General features: G+C 35.5%; 1 protein-coding gene across 5 annotated transcripts; it reads left to right on the top strand.

Moving 5' to 3' along the window:
* The first annotated feature begins 342 nt into the window (after positions 1–342).
* On the top strand, positions 343–16,850 carry LOC132173826 (DNA (cytosine-5)-methyltransferase CMT2). Of its 5 annotated transcripts, none has more exons than XM_059585447.1 (23): positions 353–930; positions 3,057–3,091; positions 3,192–3,768; positions 3,857–3,891; positions 4,008–4,026; positions 6,094–6,198; positions 6,281–6,400; positions 6,579–6,672; positions 7,952–8,157; positions 8,263–8,328; positions 8,428–8,676; positions 9,370–9,428; positions 9,508–9,574; positions 9,678–10,007; positions 11,103–11,171; positions 11,257–11,343; positions 11,424–11,511; positions 13,617–13,735; positions 13,810–13,911; positions 14,570–14,613; positions 14,700–14,769; positions 14,850–14,953; positions 16,271–16,850. In XM_059585447.1, exons 1-23 carry the CDS (start codon positions 538–540, stop codon positions 16,443–16,445), a joined length of 3,213 nt encoding a protein of 1,070 aa, XP_059441430.1. In that variant the 5' UTR covers positions 353–537; the 3' UTR covers positions 16,446–16,850. The 5 variants fall into 5 exon arrangements, 4 of the variants coding, with proteins under 4 accessions (XP_059441431.1, XP_059441430.1, XP_059441429.1 ...); XM_059585446.1 differs by having other exon boundaries at positions 4,008–4,110; XM_059585449.1 differs by lacking the exons at positions 353–930; positions 3,057–3,091 and having other exon boundaries at positions 3,272–3,314; positions 3,479–3,768; positions 4,008–4,110; positions 16,271–16,848.
* Positions 16,851–18,582: the final 1,732 nt, after the last annotated feature.

Here is an 18,582-nt window from a genome sequence, read left to right as displayed (position 1 = left end):
ATCAAATAATTGACTAATAATGCAACATCAATAAAGTAAGATAAAAATGTGCTAAAAATATAATATATAACTTTATTTCTTTTAATATAATGCAAATAATATTATAAATTACACTTTTATCTAATAATTATTTCATCTTGCTAATTTAGCGGTGTCATCAATAATTAAATCAATCCCTAAAAAAAAATTCAAAAGTTAATTGTATTTTTTTTAAATGGCCGATGTAGTGGATGGTGACATGGTGTTTAGCATTTGAAAACGACTTTTCTACTCTCGAGATAAAAAAAATAAAAATAGACAAATTATTGTCATTAACTTTTTGGTTTTTTTAATGAAAAAGAAAGGAAAGCGATAAGCCTACTGCCTTGTCAGAGTTCAGATGCCCACGTTTGTCCGTGATGCCATAGATATCAACGACGACTCTCCACTCACTCCTCTTTGCATTTCATTCTTCTCACCCAAAAAACCTCGCTCTGATCACCACTGGAAGATCACCGACCAAATCCGAAGTCCATATCTTTGCCTCACTCGCCGCCGATGAGCGACAACAAACCGGTGCGCAGGTCTCCGAGATTCGCTCCTCCAATTCCTCCGGCTTCGGATGTCAATGCGGCCCAAAATACCGCCAAGAAAAGCGCCTCCGTAGCTTCAAATCAATCTAAACCTCTCAGAAGGTCGCCGAGGCTGTCTTCCGCTCCGGCGACCGCAAATGCTGCTCTGGCACGGCTGCATGCGCAGGGCATCAGAAGGTCGCCGAGGCTGAATGGCAGCCCCGGTCCGGATCCGGGTACATTGCCCGAATCGTCGAGGAAATCGGGTTCTGTGAAGGGTAAGGGTAGTTTGGGAAAGCCGGAGACGAGAGTGCTTCTCGGAAACACTCCGAGATTCGGTTCGTCTAAAATTGGTACAACAGAGGTTACCGTAGTGGAGGTACGTCACCATCTTCTCTTTCTCTCTTTCTCTCTCTCTCTCTCTCTCTGCGTGCGTCTGGGCTGAAGGCCGTGAAACTGAAACTGAAAATAATTTTTTTTTTTTTTTTTGACGAATAATTATGATGAAGGTGACATCATTTTGTTGCCTTGCATTGCATTGCATTTGATGGGCTCTCTTCCTTCTTTCTATAAAGTTTACTCTTTTTGTTATAAAGTTTACTTTTTAATGAATGAAGTCACAATGGTTTTAAAAAAAATAATAATAATACTTTTGATAAGTAACGTGTTTGAAATATGCTTTCGATGATGGGTTTATATGTTTTGTGTTTTATAAAATATTTTTAAGTTTTGAATTATTTATATATATATATATAAAAGACTTCACTTACCCTTAATTGTCACACTTTTTTGTAATGTCCTTCTAAAAGCTCTAAACTTCTATGGAACTTTTTCTTTTAAATCTCAATAAATTTTTTAAACTACCCACTTTTTTTAAGAAAAAATATTTATTTTTTTAAAAAAAAAGATTGAGGTATGGATTGCAAATCTCGTTAAATTCGGATCAACGCTTTAAATCTTTATAATTTTTTTTAGGATCTTAAAACAAATGGAAGTATTTTGAGAAAAGTTGACTGAAAATTTTATGATGGCATATGATGTGGAGGACCCAAGTGAAAAATGGTACCAAATCCAACTATCTGGGTTGCAATGCTGTGCTTTTAGCAGTGGGTTCACGGCTGTTGTAGTGTATCAATAATATGGGTAAACTTTACTTAACTTCTTCGAACTATCAAGGCAGCGCGACAATTTATCTCTTAAGCTATTAAAATAATGACAATGTAACCCTAATTTAAAAAGAAAATGACAAAATTACTTTTACTAAAATAAAAACAAAAATACTTAAAAAAATAAATTTTTTTTTAAATTTTAAGAGTATTTTTATCTTATTAAAAATTTTATAAGAGAAATTTTGTCATTTTGTTAATATGGTACATTTTCATTATTTTGATAGGTTGAAGAATAAATTATCGTAATTAAATGTTTAGAAATAAATAATTTTAGGGAGTTATATAATATAGCGTGTCCTGTACTTTGTCTTTTATTACCTTCTTTTATTTATTTTTGTTTAAGTGTCTTTTATTACCTTGGGGCATCAGGTAGCGGCTAGGCAATATTGAGTAGTACAAGAACATGTGGGGATAGTACTATTTTACGATTTAGGCTAATCACGTGGGCCCGGTTGTTCTTTATTTCCTAATAATATTTTTTTAGTCCTGTTTTTGCGTATTTGGGTGGTTCTTTGGCTTTGTCTTTTTTGGGCAACTTCTCCGACTTTTACGCTTTTTTGTCTTTGCTTCAATAGTTTCAAAGATAATAATAAAAGTCACTATTTTTTTTTGGTCTTTTTCTAAATCAATTGGCAAGTTATCGGTATAGTGTATAGAAGAACAAATGTAAACAAAAAAATAAAAGCAGGCAGCCATTGAAAATGGAGAGTCCTCCAGCGAGAACTGGAATATAAGTGACCTACTATAAGTTATTCCATACTTTGAATAATAAGGATACAAGATGTCCACAAATCTATACATTTTTTTTTAAAAAAATTATTAATTGGGCCCTTTATTTTAAAATTCGTCAACTATATTATCATCAGTTTACAAGATTTTCTTTTTGGACTTTGCTGGAAGTAACCCAAATGAAGAGACAGAACACTTTTGAACTTATGATAATGATATAATTAACACTAGCTAACATGAGTTGGTTATTTAAGAACCAGCAAATGATTGTTCTCATTGGCTATAATTTCACAAATGGTTCAATGATAAAACCAACAAGAGCATTTGTGTTCTTCCCTTCTACCAGGCATGAGGAAGCTTCATAAAGGAGCTCAAGCCCTCAAAAGTGCAAGCATATGATTTAGAAACATAAGTAGAATGCCGAAGAAGTTGGCTGCTGTCCATAATTTTTGATAGCTCACTGTTTAGTGCTTCTATAATTTGCTAATATGTTGCATTACATTTTAATTTATTTTTGCTACAGTTGCATTACATTTTAATTTATTTTTAACAGTAGGTAGATAATTTTATCTTTTAGTTTCTAAGTATGGGTTCATGGATTTCACAGATCAAAAGATCCAAGTGTCAAAGCTTGACATTGAAGTGAGTGAAAATCTGCAAACCCTGTTCTTTCATGGTTTGTATTGTGTACATGCATTTCTGTTTCAGTTTCTTTGCTAATTTTAAGTTTGCATTTTTACAGTACGGACGAAGAAGCTGAACCATTATCTATCTTATGGCATGAAGATGGGGACAAGTTATATATGCCCTTAGAATATTGTGACAATAAATTCTTTGGTGAGAGGCACTTGAGAAGATCACCAAGGTTAATTTCAGCAACTAAAGACAATGGCAGTGATAAATATATGAACAAATTTCTTGGGGATGTATTTAATAAAAATCATTTAACATCTCCAAGACTATCCTCATCTCTTATTCAGGCTGATAACATCAAATTAGACTCTTCTTTTGTTGGATTGTCTAAATCAGATGAGCATCCTTCCAAGATGATTATAACCTCTTCAGGAAAATCGGATCCAGATGAAAACTGCTTGAGACAATCTCCAAAAACATCTCTGTTTGGGGCTGAAAATGGCAAAAGAGAATATTCTCTTATTGAATTGTCTGAGTCAGACGAGAAACAGCCTCCAAAGAAATTTAAGACCCCGGCTTCTTTAGAGTATAAACAGAAGAAGCACAAAAATATGTCTTCCTTTATTGGAGATCCGATTCTTGATGATGAAGCTCAAGAAAGGTGGCGTTGGCGTTATGAAATGAAGGTCATTACCCAATTATGGTTTGATCTGAAATTCATTAATTTTACTTGACCTTCAACTTATAGTTGTGTTCCACTGCTCGCAATTGCAGAGTCAAAGATCTAAAGGTCAATGCTTGACAAAAATGTGAGTAGTAAATAATCCAAGCTTGGTGGTTTTGTTCTCCTCTTTCTTAGTTTAGATGTGTGTAGTATATTCTTTGTTTCGTTTTTGCTTGCTAATTTTTTTATACACGTTTGCAGTGAGGATGACAAAGATGAGGTAGTCTGGAATGTGCAGTGCCATTATGCTCGAGCTAAAATAAAGAATTGCATATTTAGTTTGGGAGATTGTGCATATATAAAGGTAAAAGCACTTTAATGCACGGGAGAATCCATTAAACATGGATGTTTGGAATAATGCAATTCCTTTTTAGCTTGGAGTCTCTAAAATAATGCAATTCTATGGACATGGAGATCGAAATGAGTTATATCAGTCTGTTTCTAAAAGTTGTTCAGTTGCTAAATCAAAAATCTGACCAAAACTGATCAGATTTCAGTCATTTGAGTGATATTTTTTGTGGAAGAGTTGCTTTTAAGACCTCAACAATTCTGAGTTTGCTCAGCTAAATGTATGCTAGGCTTTCTGAAACAACTTGAGTACTGGGGTGGTTATAAACTGTGAGTTATTCCTTTAGGTGATTCAGTTCATATGTGTAGTAATGGGGAGCTTTATCGCCTCCTTAGCTGCATTTAGTTTTTTGTGACAATGGCTTAAAGGTTTGTCTTTATCTGAATTCTTGAATTTTGGGATGGATATCTTCTCTATGTATATTTTGGTTTATTTTCACTCATAGCTGATTTTGAAGAGAACAATTTATTTGACCGGTATGAAATAGTTGCCAGGGTTGTGAATGAGTCTGGCAAATTAGTCTTGAGTTTGATTCTTGTACCTTCGGTCTACCATTTAATAAAGCCCAATTTTTAATTAATCTGTGGAACTTCCAAACAAGTCCTTTTCTCGTGGAAAGTTGTAGTACATGCAAGATATGGAGTATTAAAGGTTTCAAAAGCACTTTTCACTCTATTCTTTGAGATCTTAGACTTTGGAAGAATAATTTTAGTAGGGAGCTAGGTGCGTCCTTCACCCATTTTCATGTGGGCAAGGGCAGACATCCAGATCTTCCACAGTTTGGTGAGCAGAGAGGGCCTCTTTAAAGGCAGCTTCCTTCTCTACCTTCTATTTCAATAAAAAAAAAAATAGAGATGCGTAAGTGGCTCTGGACATGCCTTACAGCATGGATTTTTTACCATGTTCCCCTTGATGTGGACACATTTAGGACATTAAGAAATATTTTATCTTTTGGAGTTGCTTTCTTGTTTCCTTGCTTTAAATAGGACTAGCTCAGGTTTGTAATTACCACATTTTGAAGGTACCTATTTGTAGAAATAAATTTTCTCTTTCTTGCAGCTTTTTGTTTTTGGCTCTTGCTTAGCCAAAGAGTAAGATAATGTTATCTTAGATGGGTTTTTATGACCGGTCAGCTGCATAGCATAGGATGCTTTTCTCGAGTCACCATTTTATATGCTTGTGTCAATGAACATAGAGGATCCCTTGCTTGGCCACTTTTGATTTTTTTAAATTGTTTTAGTTTTTATCCTTGTTTAGAATGTCATGAATGGGTTACCGTTACTTATAAAGTATTCTCTTCAGTTTGCAGTTTCAAGCTTTTGCTGCATTTAATCTAGTCTCTAATGAATTTATCATTGGGTTCAGATCCAACGCATAGCTTCACTTCTGAGCTGGTATTCTTTTATCATTTAAGTGCACTAGCAAGCAATGTTGTCTGGCTACGTGGTTATCATAGGCTTGGTTGGGGAGTTTTGGGTATCATAAGTTTTTCTTTAGGGGCTTATGGGGTGCCTGGCTTCCTTTCCATCCGTCCTCTTCAAATTTTTTCTTCCTTCAATTTTTTGCTTACCAAATGGAAGGTCCAGAATTTAATTGATTTTAATGCTGTAATAGATTCATCCAGCTTACTGGGTCAGTCAAACTTTTTCTAAAGCTCCCACTACAGAATTTTCTGGTCCACCATGACTTATTAAATCTTTAAATTTATTTTATTAAAGCTTTGCAAATTTTATCTGTTCTATAATGTAGATTGCAGTTTGTTATATTTCGCAGCATGTGAGAGGAATAAACTTTTAAGAGTACTTTTAGTTACATTTCTTCTTGGATATTTCCATGATAAGGCCTCTTGAATAAGATTGGAAATTTTGTGCTAGTATTGTATCATTTTAAGAAGTTTACTTCTGGATATGATGATTTATATGCAAAGCAATTGTTAAGGGTGATGGAGGACAAAAACATGTGGGCAGGATCTTGGAATTTTTCAGAACAACCGATGGAGAAAACTATTTCAGAATCCAGTGGTTTTACAGAGTTGAAGACACAGTGAGTATAAAGTTGTGTTGAATGTGACCTGATTAACTCATAGCTTTGTATTCAATATCTCCTCCTTGCATTTGTTTGTCAGGTTATAAAAGATGAAGGGGCTTTTCATGACAAGAGGCGCTTATTCTATTCTACAATAATGAATGATAATTTGATAGATTGTATAATTGCAAAAGTCAATGTTACACAAATAACACCTAGGGTAAGCTTCAAACTTGCTCTCTAGCCTTTTCAATTAAATATTCTTTTTTCATTTATTTGGCTGGTTAACTATCTTTGAACTTTGTAGATATATTTTTACCAACTTCTAGTTTTAAGAAAAAAGAGAGGTGTTGTCTCTTGTATTGCAGAGTTCTTAGTATTTTGTGATTTTGTTACAGGTAGGTCTAAGATTGAACTCTATTCCACCATCTGACTTCTTTTGTGATATGGAGTACTGTGTCGACTATTCAACATTTCGCTCCTTGGTGACTGGTAAGCACCTCCTGAGTAATAATGGTTTTTAGTTTAACTTTTTCTTTTCTAAAATTTATTTATATAGATCGATGGCAGTGAAAGAAACTTTCTGAAACATATTGTTTAAGAGCACAATATCAATGGCATCAAATAACATTGGCTGAAGAAATTTATAATACACATGCTCAGGTATCAGGTCTGCTCTAGTTATTCAAGGGAGCAGACATTGGTTAAGGGAAAGTGACCTTGTTGTAGTTACTCACTGTTCTTCTATTTGGGGAAAAAGACTAACACCATTTGACTCAAAGTGAAGTGGTTGATAGCAATTTCATTTGTAGCATGGGTATGCAACAATATCAGCTGTTGGTTTTCCCTTTTTTTCCCCAACTTTGATGGTATTAGAGCATGTTGCTTCCCATAGGTTGGTTGATGAGTGAGATTATTATATGGAAGCTTCTTTAATATCATGGATACCATCTTTGGATCTGGAAGTAATGACACTTGACTTTCCCGGGCAATAGATGGAAAAATGCTCTTCATGTGGTCAAAATTGCTGCTGATTCCTTGGTCAAAGAAAAATTACTGCTGGGTGTTTTACGGAAGCTCATAATCAGTATGATCTCTTATTGAGGGTGTGAGACTAATCCTATCTCTCTAAAGGGTTATTCCTAACCCTTCAAATATGATGTAATTCTAACAATAGATGGTGCAATTCTCACAATCAAAGGATTCTTCCTATCGCTTCACTTTTTCAACTCCTTTTTCCTCAAGCCCCTTATCCAGTCAGGTTTTAAAACTCCCACACTATTCCACTAATCACTGCACTTAATCCACATTAGGCCTCAATTTTTTTATGCAACTTATTCATTCTATTTCTTTGTAATATAGAAGTGCACTAATAAGAATTTTGTTGGAACATCTCTAGGATAACAAAATAATTGTTCATTGCATGGCAATATATAAAACTCATGATTGTTCCCTTTTTTGTTTCCATAAACTCTCTCCCTTGTCATATTATTTTTGTTGTTCCTGGAGATCGAAAATATCTGACTAACACTATGCTATCTTTCTTAAGTATCTGATAATCTTCTTTTACTTCAAGAGATTGATCAGAGATATGTGCCTCTAATTGATTTTGAGCTCTTTAGTCTCTTTTGCATTCCCTAAAACAGTCATGTTACTTCGTATATTTGTACTTTTTTCTTGACTTGTAAGATCGGAAAATGTAAAGGAAACTGACCTTTACGCTGGAGACTAAGATTATTTTAACTTCGTCCAGTTTTCTATTTTGTTTCAGATAATTCTGTTAAGAGTCATGATGTATCATCACCTGACAGTGTTGAGTCTGTCTGTCCAATGGCCACTCCTACTTTTTTGGAGAAGACATCCAATGGTGAAACATTTAAAGACAAATTAGCACTATTAGATCTTTTTTCTGGTTGCGGTGGAATGTCAACTGGATTGTGCCTTGGTGCCAAACTTTCTGGTGTTAATCTTGCAACGGTACTTTTTATAGATTTTTCTTCTTCATTTCCATGTATATCACACCAACTAGCTGCCATATATTATGTTCTATAACTTCATTTATCTTACTTTCCTCTACTTTAGAGTTGGGCCCTTGATAGTGATAGGTCTGCATGTGAAAGCTTGAGATTAAATCATCGAGAGACACATGTGAGTATACAACCTTATCTATCATTAAATTATGACCACTGATAGTATGATAAGATCTCTTGGAGGTATGGCGAAGTAGTAATATGCTTCAGTTTTTAGGTCAGGAATGAAACGGCTGAGGATTTTCTAAAACTGTTGAAGGAATGGGAAAAACTATGCAAACGTTATAAGGTCAATGATCTAGGAAGAACGCGTCAATCAAGAGCAAAAAGTTTAAGAGCAGCCAGGTGCAATGGAAGTTCTCTAAATGATGATGAGGTTCCCACTGGTGAATATGAAGTTTCTAGACTTGTTGATATATGTTACGGTGATCCCAATAAGATAGGCAAGCATGGACTGAATTTTAAGGTAAAAGTATATTATCTCTTTTTAGGCAAATGCCATCTGTTGACGGTATTTAAGAATCATGTCTTTTGCTTTTTCTTTATAATTTAAAAAGATCTTCATTTATACCACTGGTGCATGTAGGCTCATCCAGTGGGTATGGTATCCTATCTAACAGTTTGCAGAAATTATATGTAGTGGAATACTACATTTGACCTATGCAGTTATTCAGCATCTTAGGTCCTCTTGAATCTTATACTTTGCATATGTCTATTTAAGCCGAGTCTAATTGTTTCTGTAATGTGTTTAAAAAGCTGTCATTTGCTTATTTCTATCTATAAAAAATTGAACCAATCCTATGATTTTTACAAGTGTCCTTAAGTATATATGAGTGTGCTTGATATACATTGTTGGCCCACTTCTTGATAACTTAAGCTTTTAGGATTAATGGTCTCTAAAAATGAGGTCTCTCTTCTTCTTCTTCTTTTTTGTTAATATGAGAAATTGGTATATGTGCGAAGCTTTCGTTGTCATATATGCTAGCCAGGTAGGAAGTCACCGATCGTGTTTGCTTATTCCTTGCCAAGTTCTTCACCCTGCCCCATGGAGACCTGCCCTCTTTTTTTCTTTGAATGGTGTCCTGAATTTTATTCATATAACACTGTTTGATATTGTAGTTTGGTGAAGATGATTTTCTAGTCTTAGCTGTTTTGTTAGGTGCATTGGAAGGGTTACAGTACAAGCAAAGATTCGTGGGAACCAATTGAAGGGTTAAGGTATTGCTAGCTGTCATTAAAGGTTTTTTTCTTTTTGCTTGACTTTGTGCTCAGTCTTTATCCAAATGTATTTTCTCAGGAATTGCCAAGAAATGATACAGAAGTTTGTAAAACATGGATTGAAATTGAAAATCTTGCCACTTCCGGTAAGTAGTTTCTACTAATTGTATGAGCTGGAAAAGTACCATAACAATTGCTTTTTTGATTTCCATTGTATTGAATCTTAAAGTATAAATATATATATTCCAGGGTGATGTTGATGTTATTTGTGGGGGTCCTCCTTGCCAAGGAATAAGTGGCTATAATCGCTTTAGAAACCACGATTCCCCATTGGCTGATGATAGAAATCATCAAATTGTAGTCTTCATGGATATTGTAAAATATTTAAAGCCCAAGTATGTGTTGATGGAAAATGTCGTTGACATTTTAAGATTTGACAAGGCTTCTCTTGGAAGATATGCTTTAAGTCGTTTGGTTCATATGAATTACCAAGCAAGGCTTGGAACAATTGCTGCTGGCTGTTATGGTCTTCCACAATTTCGCTTGCGTGTTTTCTTGTGGGGTGCCCATCCTAGTGAGGTGAATTCTCACTTTATTTTATTTTTTCCATTTGTGATAATGCCTCTTTAAGAAAGATATTTTACATTAATATTATTGTTGTTATAATTATCATTGTTGTTAATGTAATTATAGTTACCAGTATACATTACATTAATAATAATAATAATAGTACTCATAATAATAATTGTTATTACTAGTATTAGCACTATTATATTTGTAACAGTGACGCTTCCTTAGACTATCAGTTGTTCACACAATCTTCCCTGACTTTATCTTTGCGATACTAAAACTTGTGTTAGGTTGGCCCATACTAAGAGAGGGGATTTATTTGACTGTAATAGTCATTTGAACATTTTAAAAGGAATGTTATATACATCAGTTCTTATATATTGTAAATGATACTACATTCTAGCAACCAAAAAAAAAAGAAAGAGTGATGGTCGTCTTATCTTCCAAGGTTCTCCTAGCTTGAGGAAGAGGCATATCAATGACATTGTGATGGGCTAGCGTTGCTTGTGCAAGAAGAGCGTGGAATCCATCGACCATGAGTTTTGTGGGTATTGGTGTTCAGTATTTTTGGGGTAGAGTGGGTCATGCCACAACAGGTGGTGGAGTTGTTGGCTAGTTGGAAATGCCAATTTGGTAGTCATCGGTGCATAGATGTCTGGAGCATGGTTCCTCTTTGTTTGATGTGGTGCATTTGGAGAGGATGCAATACCATAAATTTGAAGATTGTCCGAGAATCGTGGCAGAGTTAAAAGCTCTGATGTTCAAAACTCTTTATAGGCTCTCAACAGTTCTCACCTCTCTGATTTTCTAGAATTTCTAGATTTCTATTCTTCTTCTTCTCCCTAATTGCGTGTCTCTCTTGTGTACTCTCTATATATTTGGGTTGTGCCCCTTTGTACCTTCTAATAAAATAAATTTAGTCAAAAAAAAAAAGAGTGATGTTATATTTTCTAATGAAATTAAGCCATTCTTAGTTCCGTGCAAAATAGGAAATAAAATCATCCAAAACTTCATTGTAAGAAAGTAAATAAATTCAGTTCCATGAGGTGAACAAATGAGTGGTTGATTCTTCTTCTCCTCCTTTTCTGTTTTTGATGCTTGCAGAAACTTCCCCAATTTCCACTTCCAACACATGATGTTATTGTTAGATATTGGCCTCCACTTGAGTTTGAGGTACTAATCAGTATGTTCATCAGATATTTAAACTTTCACTCCTGTATTCTCTTTTCTATGATTTATTTTGTACCTTCATGTGCAGCGTAATACTGTTGCTTATGATGAAGGACAACCTCACAAACTAGAAAAGGCGGTTGTTCTTCAAGATGCCATCTCTGATCTTCCAGCTGTAACCACATAATATTCAATTGGCTTGTTTTTCTGCTTTTATCCCATTCAAAAGAATATTGAACTAATTTACTGATATAGGTTACAAACTTTGAAACTCGTGAAGAAATGTCATACCAAAAGCCTCCAGAAACTGAATTTCAAAGATATATAAGGTCAACTCGATATGGTAATCTTATCATCCTCCAAATGTAAATTTGAAGCTCTATATACTTGCTAATTAATTGCCCGTTCTGCTGCAGAGCCATTTGGGTTGGCTACTTACAGTGATCTAGTTGCAAGCGTTAATTTGTTGCTCTTTTAGTTCAATACCGAATGTATCTTTTCCCTTCCTTTTTCTTTTTGTGCTATATTTCTAGTTGGATAGCAAATGTATGATCACGCATTTACACTTCTTATCAGCATTTTTGGATATTGGTGATTATAGACTAAAGTTTAGAAATTACAACAACTAAGTCATTGTCTTAGATGTGCTTGTTGGCTTTGATTTAGGCAGTGAAGGAGTTTGATACATTACCATATATTTCAAAGCCTAAGCAAATAAAAAGTGGGAAGTTTAATAATTCTCACTTGTAGACTTAAGACTTCTTTCAGTGAGTAGTATCTGATCTTAAACATCCAATCCTTAACCTAGTAGGTGGATAGGTTCAATCTAACTAGTCCATATACCCATGGATAAACTCTTACTCAACGGTATGTGGGACTTTCTTTAACATCTACTCTTACTTGACGGCCCAATAAAAATAGAATAAACTGAACAGTAACAAATGGGCTCGACCAGCGCAACAGAACCAGAGATATATGCAAATGGGCCCATGTGGAGTCCATTAACAGATAAACCGGGCTTTGATATCATGTTAAAGCATCCAAAGCAAAAGCTTAACCTAGAATTGAAGTTAAATAGAAGAAACCAAATTGAGAGAGGATTTGAATGCAGGGCCTCCTGTTCTGGTACTACTATTATTATCACTTATCCCAATAAGCTGATATGAAAAGGGAAATTGTATCGTAATTATATTCTAACAGGGGTGTTTAGGGGTTGCGTTTGGTATATATTTTTTGGTTAAAATCTTTCCAATCAACATCATTAAAAGAAAAACTAAAAGCTATTGTCTCATATGTAAATGTTGTAATCCTTCTTTTTAGCTAGATTTAGATGATCTTGTTTTCTTTTTTCTGTTCTTCTGCTTCAAATGGTTAGGTTATAATTGAATGAGGACAACTAGGTACTATAAGATTATGAACATTTTAGATGTCATAGATTTGGTTCTAGATTGAAACACCAAGTTCCTTAATCCATTAAATCATGGACTATCTTATGAATATTGAGTTTTCATTTCATACTAACATGGTCCAGTTCACAGCATATCTGAACATGTCTTCAGCAATCTAGCCGTTCCCATATCTGTAACTGAGGCATATCCTGTTTCTTTTCATCAATTGATTACAAGTGATGATTCCTTGATTAGGTTGGCAGCTACCTTTTTGTTGTTATCTAATGGATTTATTTATTAGCCAGTTTCTTTTTTCGTTGAATCTAATTTAATTGTATAAATCATCAACTCAATTCTATTCCCTATTAGATCAAGCTTTTGGAAAAATGGTAATTTGTTATAATATCAGATCCTGAGTTCTAACATTTTCTTCACTCATACTTCTCATTTAAGGTTAAAAATTCTGACTGTCGGACCCTACTCATTAAGGGAGGGTTTAGGCCCATCAGTGTGGGAGGGTGTTAAAATGATGGTTAAATAATGGAATTCAACTTTTTATGGATTAGTTTAGGCTTTTTAAGAAAAGTGGTACTTTTATCAATCTCTATGGCCATTTTGATGAAGCTTAAGATAGTAGGCACTAATCAAAGTAATTTTGGGATTGGGAAAAGTGTTGACATATACTGTGCCTATTTGCCACTTAATTAGATATGTTCTGAATTTTCCTATTCGTCTGAATATTTGGAGATAATTTAATCGAAGCCACACTAGTAATTGCCTTTTAGAAGACTACTATGCATCAGCATATTATGTTCCCAACTACAATTACTTGAGTTGTTTGTATCTCTTTTACCATTCTGTGTGAACAGTGCCTGCATTTGATATTTGCTTGTGGATGAATTCATATTCTTCTATCAGTTATATATTCTGTCCTGTCAGTGTAGATCCTAACTATTTCATATATTACTTACTAAAAAATCATTTATTTCATGTACTTTGACAATGAAACCAAGTTGACCAATATTATTGCTATTATTTTTCTTTAATTTTTATTCTACAGAGATGACTGGCTCCACTCTAAGTGGCTCTTTAGAAACAAAACCTTCAATTTTCGACCATCGGCCTTACGCATTGAGTGAAGATGATTACTTACGAGTTTGCCAAATTCCAAAAAGAAAAGTCTGATACATTTAAACTTTACATTGATATCTGACCTTTCCTATCTACTGTTTCTAACTTATTAGAACTTCTAGGGAGCAAATTTCCGAGACCTTCCTGGTGTAGTCGTAGGAGCTGACAATGTGGTTCGGCGAGATCCTAAAGAACAAAAGCTGTTGCCATCTGGAAAAGCAATGGTGAGTTTTTGTTTTCTGATGGCTGGAAAGAGGATTAGCTTCATTTTAATGAAATTTCTATGCCATGAAATTATACCAATGTAATATTATGTCTCCTCTGTGTGTGCGTGCGTGCGCGCCCAAGATTGAGCAGCATAGTTAAATCCAACTTTCTGAAAAAGATTGTCTTCCAGCAACAATCATATTGGAAAGAAATAACAGTTAGATTTGATAGGTATTCACATTCTTCTGAATTTGGAGAGTAAAGTTCACTCGCATTGGTGAATTGTGGAAAATTCAAAGGATATTGCCCTTTTTTCCCCTGTAATTTACTTGGTAATATCTGTATTTAGGAACTAGAGAAATCCCACCCCAAATGAAGCCACAAGTTTTAAACTATAGTCGTTAAATATGCCTTTTGCAATGAAGATAGGAAGGAAGAAGGAAATATTGTAAAGACTATATCTCAAAGAGTTCTAGGCAAAACTCTAGGGACTGACAGTAGCTGCTTGTATGTCAAAGCAAACTATAACAAAATTATGAAGAATAAGTATAATGAAAGCATTTTACGCTAACTGAAGCAGGCTGAAAAATAAGTAAAATGAAAGCATTTATATTCTTTCTCCATAACATCAAGACAGCTAATAATGATGAAAATACTGTTTTATTTTACTTTTAGGTACCAGATTATGCCTTTACCTTTGAGCAGGGGAAGTCTAGAAGGTTAGATGTTTCCTCTTGGTAGCCTCAAAGATATGTTATTCTTGTATATTAGTTTCTATTATTTTGATAATCTGATATACATGTAGGCCATTTGCAAGGTTATGGTGGGATGAAACAGTTCCCACTGTAGTAACGTTCCCAAGTTGTCACAATCAGGTCTATCCTTCCTCCGATTCACTTTGGTAGTGAAATTACACATTTTTTGGATAATGTTGTAAGCTATTGGACTTGTGCAGGCAGCATTACATCCAGAGCAGGACCGAGTCCTCACCATACGGGAATATGCAAGGTTGCAAGGGTTTCCTGATTATTATAGATTCTGTGGTACAATTAAAGAGAGGTATGTAGACTTATGCATGTTTCAGGCAGAACACCGCCCCCCCACCAAAAAAAAAAATGGAAAGGAAAAGGAATGTTGTTTTTGTCAACACTAAGCATTCATCAAAAGTTAGCTTTGTTCACGTCATGTGTGAAATTGCACATGGACTATCACTGTTGTCAAGATGTGGTTTTTCCAATTAGAAAATAGGCCTATGAATAACATCAACAATATAATGTTTGGTTGAATTATTATTACTCTAGTTTTTGATGAAAGGACTCAACAAGAAAGGGATTTGTAGGGGGCTATTTGTGATACCTCTTATAAGTTTTGGCACATGCAAACAATGACTTTAAGCTAAATTAAGAAGATAGACGAATAGTGTCAAGTTTTGTATGGGAATGGTCTTAGTGTTGACTTGACATTATTTGATAGAATTTACTTTACTTTTTTTTAATAAGTAATAATCAAATTTTATTAAAAGCATAAGGTGCCCCTACGTACAGTGGAAGTATACAAGCGGAAACACCTAACTAGAAAAAGAAAAAACCCACCCAAAATCCCTCAAAAACAAATAACCAAAGAAGCCAAGCTAACCCACAAAAAGCCCCACAGAATCACCCAACTGCCCTTAAAACCCACACGGGCTGCTACAACACAGTGGTCGCCCTTCTTTCTCCAAGAAGGCCCGCTAGCAATATCGTAGTTAATGGAGCTTTCCAAATTTAATAGCTCTCTCTTTCCCTTAGTCCTAGGCTGCACGACCTTTATCTCCCATAGAAATTTCTCTTTCACCTCATTCAGCAACGCTAACGTCCGATCCTCCTCCTCATCGTCATCCCACACCCGATCCGGGGGATCGGAGGACAGCTCCCCATCGCGTGCTACCTGATTTGCCTGACAATAACCCTCTTCTATGTCCTGCAAGATCACCATATGCGGCTCATCGTCCTTTACACCTTCCCTCAACCACTCAATCAGCCACTTCTGGGATTTGGTCAGACCATTTCCCACAGTTATGGTGTCAAAGGTGCAAACCCCCAAAGACAGCCCAGTGATAGAATTTACTGGAGGATTCAAAATGTTGAAAGTTGGGCCCCGTATGACCTCCAAGAACTATGCATAATCAAATTGCAGATTTTAAACAGTCTGAAATTTTATTTGTTTATATTTTAAATTCAGGTTGCTTGTAAAGTATTATCTTACAATTTTCTTGGTCTTTGAGAAACATAGTTGCTGTAACATGTTATTTTCAATTTCTCATCATCTCCTGCATGAGTTATGTGAGTATTTTGTAGTAAACCTGGTATCATTAGAGTTTCTTTGTACGTCGTTCAGGTATTGTCAGATTGGAAATGCAGTTTCTGTTCCTGTTGCACGAGCCTTGGGATATGCCCTGGGATTGTCATTTCGAAAGCTCAGCAGGGACGAACCACTCACAACTCTTCCCCCGGAGTTCTCTCATTCGAACTATCTTCAATTGGTGAAATCCCTGTCTCACGAGAGTAATTAGTACTCATTCTTTACCCTCATGCATTGATCGTTTAAGTTGTGGCAGTTTTATTCTGACAAGAGGCAAAATGGCTGTAGCTTTGGCGAGCTTGCCGCGGGGGTATTTTGAGCTCGCTTGGTAAATTTGGCTAAAAACAGGTTTTACTAAGCTCACTAGAAATGCTCTTAGGTTGAGTTTTTAATGCGCGGAATTGATGTAGAAACTTCCCTTCTGGCTCTGTTGATAATATTCATGATGTAAACTGGCTGTGGCAAGGCCAGTTCCATTATCTTTGGCCAAACACAATGAAATGATTGATTTAGTGTTTCCATAAACATTTTTATTTGAGCAACTTCAAATTTAACCTAAATTGAAATTGAAGATCTGAATACAGCTAGTGAAAGGCAGAGGATTGATTGCTGAAAAAATAGACCTGTTAGAATGTGGTGCTATGCCTTCAAATTGGCCCATCTATGCTAAAATTGGTCCAGTTTGAGCATCCTGGTCGATACTTCTCATAGCATAACAATTTCATTCTCATGCAATTAGGAGTACTTTTCTCCACAAATATGGTAAATTTTAGGATACCCATTTTTCCCCTTCATGAACTTAATTGAAGTGAACTACCTGTGCCAATCCAGGCTCCAGCATTGCTTTATTGCAATAAGAGAAAGATTCTCTCCCCTGTAATCTTTTTTCTTAATCAATTAGAAAAATAAATAAATAAATAAAAATTTAAAAAATTTAAAAAAAAAATAGTGAAGCCAATAACCATATCACTGCCAATATGGAAAACTTCTCCATTCAGTAACCATACAATGAAAATAAAGCAGTCATGAAATGATGGTGGGCTTTCAATTACTCACACTAGTTCTACCTCTTTTTTTTTTTTTTTTAATTGAATAAGGAAAAAAGGCTACAGGGAAGGATCTTTACCACTCTTGATCCGGATGGAAGAAAGAATGGGAGATCCTGTGGGAATGCTTCCAAAAACAAGATTGGAAGCGGCTCATTTAGCTAAATCATGTGCACGGTAATTGGCACATCTAGACACTTTCAAAGCAAACCAACTTTGAAAGGATGATAAATTCAGCCTAATATCAGAAACAATAGAAGCAAAGTTCCAAGACTCAAAAAGTGAAGGATTGTTAATAGCCAAGGTAACCAGAAGAGCGTCCCCTTCAAGATGGAATCTGTCACAACCTAAAAAAATGGCCAATCTAGTAGCAAGAAGGGCTACAGTAGCTTCACCTTGTAAGACATCCAAATTAGAAAGCTTCTTAGAAGCTGCAAAGATAATATTACCAGAGGAGTCACTAATGGTTGCAGCTGCCACAGCAAAAGTGTCCTTTATGGCCACATCAAAATTGCCCTTAAGACAACCAGGCTTTGGAGGAACCCAAAGAGAAGATAGAGCAGAATCTTGCCATGCAGAGAGATGAAGATTTAAGGAAGAGAGAACAAGCTTGATCACTTTGGCTGGAACAGGTTGTAAAGCTTCATGAACCAATTTATTCCTGGAAAACCAAATATGATCCAAAGTGAGTGCAGCAAATAATTGAAAACTTCTAACTTCATCCTTAGGAATAGCCAGCCAATCAATTGGATAAATGATAGCAAGAATCCAATCTGAAATAGGCCTAGAAGAAAAAACAGCAGTGTTAAGAGGCCACGGAGAGGATCTCCATAAAATCCTTGCCAAGTCACAATTCAAAAAAATATGGGATAAGGTCTCTAGGGGACCTTTACAAAAGGGACAAACCCAAGCATCCACGGCAGCCATGGTCACAAAACGACCAATATTGCCCCGAGAAGGTAGAATATTCCAAGCAATCTTCCATAGAAGATGCTTCAGTCTAGCTTGCAGCTTCAAACCCCAAAGGGCATGCCAAGCTTCTGAAGATAAAGGGGACAACCTACCACCAGAAGAAAAAGAGAGCTCATGGGCAGATTTAACAGTGAAGAGCCCAGCTGAGGAAGGAGCCCAAATCCACTTATCAAAAGAGTTGATTTGCGGCAAATGAATGGAGAGAATGTTTTGAACAGAAGCCGAGTCAAAAAGATCCTGCAGAAGATGTCTGTTCCAAGACCTTTCTTCAGAGGAAATCAAATCTGCAACATAAAAATCAGGAAGCTCAACCAAGTTAGGATTCGGTTT

This window comes from Corylus avellana, chromosome ca3 (assembly GCF_901000735.1).
Source record: "Corylus avellana chromosome ca3, CavTom2PMs-1.0".
NCBI classification, from domain to species: Eukaryota; Viridiplantae; Streptophyta; class Magnoliopsida; order Fagales; family Betulaceae; genus Corylus; species Corylus avellana.
This window is presented reverse-complemented; position numbering and strand designations above follow the sequence as displayed.

Coding starts and splice junctions, on each gene's coding strand:
- LOC132173826 (XM_059585446.1), top strand. CDS start 538: ATGAGCGACAACAAACCGGTGCGCAGGTCTCCGAGATTCGCTCCTCCA. Junction 931..3,056: donor CAGAGGTTACCGTAGTGGAG/GTACGTCACCAT, acceptor TGGATTTCACAG/ATCAAAAGATCCAAGTGTCA. Junction 6,401..6,578: donor TTACACAAATAACACCTAGG/GTAAGCTTCAAA, acceptor ATTTTGTTACAG/GTAGGTCTAAGATTGAACTC.